The 7703-nt window shown below is 47.1% G+C and overlaps 1 protein-coding gene across 1 annotated transcript; it reads left to right on the forward strand.

Annotated features, from left to right (window-relative positions):
• Positions 1-316: 316 nt before the first annotated feature.
• On the forward strand, positions 317-7188 carry AAR2 (AAR2 splicing factor). The gene is made up of 3 exons (XM_009928426.2): positions 317-1189; positions 2664-2893; positions 5960-7188. Exons 1-3 carry the CDS (start codon positions 433-435, stop codon positions 6125-6127), a joined length of 1155 nt encoding a protein of 384 aa, XP_009926728.2. The 5' UTR covers positions 317-432; the 3' UTR covers positions 6128-7188.
• The last annotated feature ends 515 nt before the right edge of the window (positions 7189-7703 follow it).

Genomic DNA, 7703 nt, shown 5'->3' on the forward strand with positions numbered 1-7703 from the left:
CGGGGGGGGGGAGGGGGACGGGTCTGGGGCAGCGAGACTGTCTTTGGGGGTCGTTGGGTCAGAGTGGAGTAACCGCCAGCCATGGCGGGCCCCGGGAGGGCAAAGGGGGAAAGAGCTACCGGGATTTGGGGTCTTGGGAGCCAGGGGGGATGAACCAGGTGACCCCTGCCTGCTGGGGGCCGTGGACACGACCGCCTGCAGTGAGGGCCCGAAGAACCCACCTCGAGCCCCGGGCGAGGGCGGGCGGTGCCGGCGGCTCCCCACGCTGGCCAGAAGCGCCGCGCCCGGAACTGGCCGCGCCCGGAACGACTGTGCCGCCCGGGCGCTTTTGGGGAAGGACCGGGCGGTCTCGGCGGCGCGGAGGTTCCGGGCGGTGAGGAGCGGGCCGGAGGCCCTGGCAGCGGCTTGCCCTGCCCTGCCCGCGGCCGGGCCATGGCGGGCCCGCGGCTGGAGCCCGAGCTGGCCAGGCAGCTCTTCTTCGAGGGCGCCGCGGTGGTGGTGCTGGGCGTGCCCGAGGGCACCGAGTTCGGCATCGACTACAGCACCTGGGCCGTGGGCCCCAGGTTCCGCGGCGTCAAGATGATCCCGCCGGGCGTCCACTTCCTGCACTGCAGCGCGGGGCGGGCTGGCGACGGCCGGGAGACGGGCCCGCGCACCGGCTTCTTCCTCAGCCTGCAGCGGCGGGAGGTGCGGGTGCTGCGGTGGGACGCTGCCAGCGAGGCGGTGGGCCTGGCACCCCGGGCCACGGGGGAGGCCGAGGCCTTCAGAGAGAACCTGCAGGAGATGGACCAGTTCCTCGGGCCCTATCCCTACGAGACCCTGAAGAAGTGGGTCTCCCTCACCAGCTTCATCAGCGAAGCGGTGATGAAGAAGCTGCAGCCGGAGAGCGGGCAGATCTGCGCCTTCTCGGAGGTGCTGCCGGTCGTGGCTGGGCGGCTCACCAGAGACCGGGCGGAACAGCGCTTGCCGCCCTTCGGCGCCACGTGCCGGAGCTACGCTGAAGGCGTGGCACGGCTTCCCCAGATGAAGCCAAAGGCTGGCACCGAGATCAGGTTCACGGAGCTGCCGAAGCAGATGTACCCCGATGGTGCTACTCCGGAGGAGATAACCAGGCACAGCATGGACCTGAGCTACACCCTGGAGAAGGTGATTAACCAGCGATACACCAGCCAGCCTGTGGATCTGCTTGGTGAGTACTACGTGTTGCCCAGGACAGTCCTCGGGTGCTCTGGGAGAATAAAGTCATTTCTCTGTAAAATAAGAGCCCCGGGATGAAACCCGCACCTGTTCTGCGGGCCCTGTTCCCTGGCACCCTGTGGCATCTCTCTTAATTGCAGGACAGAAGTTTGTGGAGTTTTTACCAGCTATAGGGCCTGTTCCAGTTGCACTGGGGTGAGGACGTGGTGCCGGTGTCAGGAGTTGCCAGCCTGCCACATTTGCCTCTCTTGCTCCTGGGTGCTGTGCTTGGACCCCAGATTGCCTCAAATTAAGTCAAAAGCAGCAATCATAGGTGGCCATGAGCTGCATCTCATGTGAAGGGGGCCTGTCGTGTGGACCAGCCTGGCAATTTGCCTGTTAAGTGAACCTCTGGAGGATGGAGCTTAGGGAGTCCTGGGAGCATTGAATGGGGCAGAACATGGTGATTTTCAGATTCTCATTCCCGTTTCGGTGGTGAGGTGGTTCCCAAGGCAGTGGCTGGTCCCCTCCCTGGCTGGAGTGGTGGTAGCTCTGCTTTGTGCTGCTGATGACTCTCTGTGGCAGCGTTTGAAATCGGCCAGCCCTGCTGCAGGAGACATCCACAGCGAGGCCTGCGGCTCCCAGTCACAGGGTCTCAGTTACTTGCCAGCCTTTTTTGACAACTTGTGATATGAATAAATATCAAATCTGTGGAGATCCTGGAGTGTGGTTTTGTTTTGTGGCAGGATGGAGGGAGGGCTTGGGAACCCAGCTGAGCTGGAGCCTCAAGGCTACTGAGGTTTGGAATAAGCCTTTGTTTTTCCTTCTTCCATTCTTCTATATTAATGTTATACAACTTATTCTTTATCAAAATTATCAAAGACAACTCTAGGATATACAAAGAATGGATTACCTTAGGAAATGGTGACACCACCATTCTGGCAAAATAGCTGATGCTAAGCAGCCAGTGAGACAAACCTGGATCTTAATTCAATGAGGAAAAAACATCTGTTAATGTACTGCTCACCTCTCCCAGTGTTCCCACAGCCCTTGTGTTCAAGGGCAGTAGCATTTGCGTTTCTGTGTGGCTTTGGAAACCAGGCGGACTGAATCTTTGCAGAATAACAGCAATGTCTGACTTCTTATTTGGGTGTAATTTTGAGAACATGGATGATAGTGGAAGTCCTTAGGTGGCTCTTTACTCTGCCTGTAAAGTCACTCTCCAAAGATGGTAATTGCAGTTCCAGGTGGACCTGCCTGATTATGCTTTGCTTTTTCTCCAGCTGAAGAGCAGAGCATTAGGAAATAGTCAGTTTGAAGCATTGATTGCTATTAGCAGAATCACTGGAAGGGCAGAATGCATGTGCAAAAGGCAAACCCAGAGTTTTATGCAATCATTTACAGAGTTTTTGAGAGTATGTGTACCTTGGATATGTTTTTAGTCTTATGTGTGTTTTGTTTTGTTTTCCTTTGCTGAATATGCACAGCTGAGTTGCAGTTTGCTTTCATCTGCTTCCTGATCGGGAATGTATATGATGCGTTTGAGCACTGGAAAAGACTCTTGAACATCCTGTGCCGATCCGAAGATGCCATAGGGAAGTACCAAGACCTTTACATCAATCTAATTTCTGTATTGTATCACCAGCTCAGTGAAATCCCAGCTGATTTTTTTGTGGACATTGTCTCCCAGGACAACTTTTTAACCAGCACCTTACAGGTATGTTTGCTGCTATCTCTTGAAAAATGGGAGTGGGAGGAGAGGGCATACAGGACATCAGAGCAAATTCAGGGAGAAGCTGCAAAAAGAATTAAGCTACTGTTGAGCTGTGTGGGAGATAGTGAGCCTATGTAAGCACACGCTTTTTTTTTTTTTTTTACTTTTTCCCTGTGTTATTTACAAAGAAATGCCATTTGCTTGTCATCTCGGAGTTTGATCTGCTCAAGCTATGCCTAGATGAGTCTAATGCAGTATAAAATTGAGTTAGTCCACATGCAGAGAGGCCAGCAAAGTGAGGCAACAAGAGGAAAGGCTAATGAAGATGGCTGCAACAGAGAATAGGGACTCAGTCTTTTTTATTATGTTTTCCTTGCAAATAGTGCTGAAAGTAGCCTGCTACAGTGGCATGGTTTTAGAGTTCTGGAGTGGCGCATGTAATGCGATGGGACTGTACCAGCATACCTTTTCTAAACATTTTTAAGGCCTTCAACTACATTGAGCTGAACAACAATGAGAGAGGCTGAGCAAGTGCAAGATGATGTCTGTTTCTTTTTTTTTTTTTTCCAAATGCTATTCATTCTTTAAAAAAAAACAAACCCAAAACTTTGGTATAAAAGACTGATGATGCTGATTTTTGGTCAGTTTAAATGGTATGCTTAGTATGCAGAGAAGCTGCAGTGAAACCTTATTGAGCTTAGGGTATTGATAGTATTTAAGAAGCTTTTCCATTCCTTTTGTCTTAAGCAAAGTTGAAGATTTCCTATAATCAAGTTCTTATCCAGAGGGAATTTATGGTTAGTCCAAAATGCAGAAAACACTGCTTCTACTGAGACAGGCATGGGCAAATCTGTAATTCAGCGCTAGTAAAACCAGTTACTCCCACTGATCGTAACCATGCTAACAGTTCAGGAAACAGACTAAGCAAAACTTGGTTTTAAAAAAAAAAAAAAAGGCCCAACTGGTGAAGCTCAGCAATGGAAACTTAATCCCCGCAGAAACAGTTGTAAGTTACGTTGCAGCTGCTTGATGCAAACTGGTAGCACCTTCTCCTTTCTCAGGGAGTGGTTGCATTTCTCTACTTCTAACTCCAGGTTCTTGCTGTAGATTTGGGGAGGATGAAGGTGTTTGTTTTTAATTTGCTGGGTAAAATGTTGAGGGAAGCATTGCTTTAATCAAGTGACTTTCTTTTTCAGAATTTGGATTAATAAAAGTCTCATTTTTAAAATTTTTATTTTATTTTTGTTGGTGTGTTTTTTCCATCCCATTACAGGACTGGAAAACCTAGCCCTCTTGCAGCACACTCACAGAGCAATGCTTTGCACTGTCAATTTGCAGCAGTAGAAAGAATCTGTCAACCACCATTCTTTCCATCTGATGGGAATCTTGGAAGCACCTTGCCTTGCTGGTTATCTTTCCTTTTTGGATACCTGAGTCTTGTATGCCCTTGGCTTTCATCAGTTTGTGCTTTTTACTTAAGCAGTAGAAGCTGATGTCTTTAGGTGGCTGTGCTGGCTTCAGCGATCACTGTTAAGCCCTAGCAGGAGTCACCACATTCCTAGTAACAAAGAAGAAATTTGCCTTATGGTTGAACTGAGCCTCTCCTTGCTAGAAGTTCTCCATTTCTCTGCTCCTGTGGGATTTCCCTGATGCGCTGAAATAGTGCCAGGGAACCTCTGGAACTTGGCTTACCCAGTCACTTTATGTACATAGCCGTCAGAGTTAACAGTCTTAACTGGATGTGGGTGGGGGCAAAATGGTGTGTGTGTGTGTGGAGTGTATTATCTGTGTTAGCTTTTGCTCAGCTTTGAATACAGCAACTTTATTTTTGGAGTTTGATCTAAGGCAAGAAGAGTACAGCACAACCTCCACTAAATATGTAGCCCTAACAACGTTTAAAGAAAAATAATTTTGATTAAATAACTAATGTGCAATTCACTGAGTAGAAGTGGGAAGTATAATCTTTTAATCTTTTTTTTAATAGCAGCCTTGCTGTGTAAGACAGTTATGTTATAAAGAGGCAGTTTCATGGTAGAATGAACAAGGAAAAGGCAAATGATCATAAACAAAGCAACAAACTTTGCTGCTCATTGTTAGTGTTTTATCCAGCTGTCCGTAGCCCTCTCCCCAATAAGAAACCTGCTTTTTCCCCAGAGGGCTTTCCCTTCACTTCCATCATGCAGTGATTTTTTTTTTTTTTTTTTTTGGCTTTGAAATACAAGTTTCTTCCTATGAAAACAAATTCTGGATCATATGTTCAGAAAAGGAGCAGAAGCAAGCTGATGAGAGATGGGCTCTGAGGCTAAATGCCCTATTTAATCATACACAGGTGCTTTAACTCTCAAAGTGCTAACAGAAGCTGTGAATTTGTGAAAAGTTTATATAGATTTGTGTGTGTTTGGATGATGGAGGGGAGCCACCCTTAGAGGTTAGTCCAGATTTCAGTGCCTTGTGCTCAGGGGAATGGCTGTGCTGGGGATAACTGGACTTTTTCCAGAGGGCTCCCATTCCTCTCTTACCCTCAAGGTAATTTTATTAAGTTTCCTCTGTATCCTAAGGTGTTGGTGATACCATATTACAAAATTACTTTGGGGGTTCTCCTGGTCCATCCAACGATGAAAAAGATGGGTATAATTACCTGTTGGCCTTTTTGACACATGCTGTAAAATTGGCTATGTGCCAAATGAAAACTGATAGTCCTTTTTTTTCCCCCTTCTGCTCAGACATTTTTCTTTGCTCACGCTTACACATATTTCAGAATTCCATAGTACATAGTTAATTACATATATACTCCTCCTTGAAACAAAGTTATTACCTTAGTGCAAATACTTCTAACACTGGCTCAGTGGAGTGAAGGCAGGATGTTGGTCTTGGCTGTGGGATGAGAGAAGTGTAGGCTTTGTTTAGGTAGCCCCAAAGCTGGAGTGGTTTCCAGGGTGGTAGATCCCTTACCAGTGGCCTAGCCTGAAACTTTTCCTGGTGCACCCTATTGATGACATCTTTGTAGGAAAGAGATGCACAGCTTGTGCTATGGCTGAGTTCTGACTGACCTCTACTTTCTTCTTTTAGGTGTTTTTTTCCTGCACATGCAGTGCTGCTGTTGATGGGACCCTAAGGAAAAAGGCTGAAAAATTCAAGGCTCACCTAACGAAGAAATTTAAATGGGACTTTGAGGCAGAGCCTGATGACTGTGCTCCTGTAGTGGTATTGCTTCCTGAGGGTGTGCAGGTGGACTAAGCAAAATGCTCACTTAGAAACAAACAGCTTTTTAAAATAACTCTTTCTCCACATCTTCTCCAACCTTGCCACCTTCCTAAAGTCTGTTTCTGAAGCTGATTCCTCTTTCTGCTGTAGAAGCAGATGTGAAAAACCCAGGAGGTTTCCTAACTTTGCGAGGAGACCAGAATTATTGGAGGAGTTTGAGTATTGTCACATGGCTACTTTGGACACCTTGGTTTTTTCCTCTAGCTCTTCTGCAACATCTCCTCATTCTGTACTTGGCTGACCTCTAGATCCCTGGTCCCTTCCATCCTCCTGGACTGGAGGTGTGACACCCTGTTTGGAGAGCATCTGTGGTTTACACTCGAAGTCTTTGCTGCTCCGATTTGATGCCTCCTGAGCGAGGAGTGTAAGCCCACAGGACTGGGCATTGCAGCTTTTGACAGACTGAACCCAGGCTGTGAACTGAGAGGTTCTGCTCTTCCTAGGCTTGCATTACAGGGATGTAACCACAAGTGTTTCAAAACTGTGTTGGATGCTTATGCTGCTTACTGTGATTTATTGCAATGATCTGTTGTGGAGGAGGACTCAAAGTCAAAGCAAAATTCCTCCCATTTCATACCCCTAATACTGAGGTATCTTATTCTTCCCATTCTGTTAAAGCCTACTGTATTTACTGCTGACACTGTTTAGCCTGATGTAAAAGAAAGTTAACAGTTTAGTAACAAGAAGTAGTTATTTGGACAGTAGTCACCCAGGTCTTGAAGAAGAGAGCGAGCATGAGATATAAGGTCAGACTTCCACACGAACTGGATCCTCTGTTTTGTTATAATTAGAAATCTTACGTATTTTCACTGGTGACAGTCTCTTCTTTCTCCCCATTTCCCACAGGTAGGCTGTAAGAAAACTTGTGGTGCCTGTTGGGAGTTGCACAGGGCCTTAGTTCTACCACTCGCTTGTTACTTTCTTGGCTGTTAGACTTCTTCAGGAATTTGTCTGTATGCATGTCTAACAAGATACTGCTGTTTGTTAGTCTTTTATAGTTCAAAATAAATCTCGAGAGCCTTGCCTACAAAAAACATCTGTACGAGTGGTTTTTTTAGTTATTTAGCCAAAGCTTATAGTACAGTGACACTGCCCTCTCTTTCTCATCTGGATGTCCAGTGTCCCCAGAAGTAACATCACAATGGTATCTGTAACATCCAAGGACAACTCACAGTAAAATGGTATGTGGCGTGGCAGAAAGCATGGCGTGTTCTGAGAAGAAGGTATGTGATGAGGTGTTTCCAGATAATTGGGAATTTACCACAGGAATCGGCTGTCAGAAGCCCTCATCTACTGCTTGGTGCCATTTCCTCCCTTTCCTCAAGGGCTCTGGTGTCTTGGTTGTGCATTTTAAATGGACTCCGTATTAACCACACACCCTTAGGGGAGGTTACTCTGATATGGCAAGTGTTTCGTTCTTAAATCTTTCTTTCCGTGCTTTCTTGTCCTTAACACCCTTGAGATCTTTTGTACAGTAGTTTGACTGTGCTGTCCGCTTGATGTCTTGCTCTTTGTACCCACAGGCAGTGCTGTTTTTCCAGTTGCCAAC

The sequence above is a fragment of the Haliaeetus albicilla genome, chromosome 2 (genome assembly GCF_947461875.1).
Source record: "Haliaeetus albicilla chromosome 2, bHalAlb1.1, whole genome shotgun sequence".
Taxonomy (NCBI): domain Eukaryota; kingdom Metazoa; phylum Chordata; class Aves; order Accipitriformes; family Accipitridae; genus Haliaeetus; species Haliaeetus albicilla.

What these genes read in the sequence shown, in the direction of transcription:
- AAR2 (XM_009928426.2), top strand. Translation starts at nt 433, where the DNA reads ATGGCGGGCCCGCGGCTGGAGCCCGAGCTGGCCAGGCAGCTCTTCTTC. An exon ending in CCAGCCTGTGGATCTGCTTG is followed by an intron (nt 1,190 to 2,663) that starts GTGAGTACTACG and finishes GAATATGCACAG; the next exon opens with CTGAGTTGCAGTTTGCTTTC. An exon ending in TTTTAACCAGCACCTTACAG is followed by an intron (nt 2,894 to 5,959) that starts GTATGTTTGCTG and finishes TTCTTCTTTTAG; the next exon opens with GTGTTTTTTTCCTGCACATG.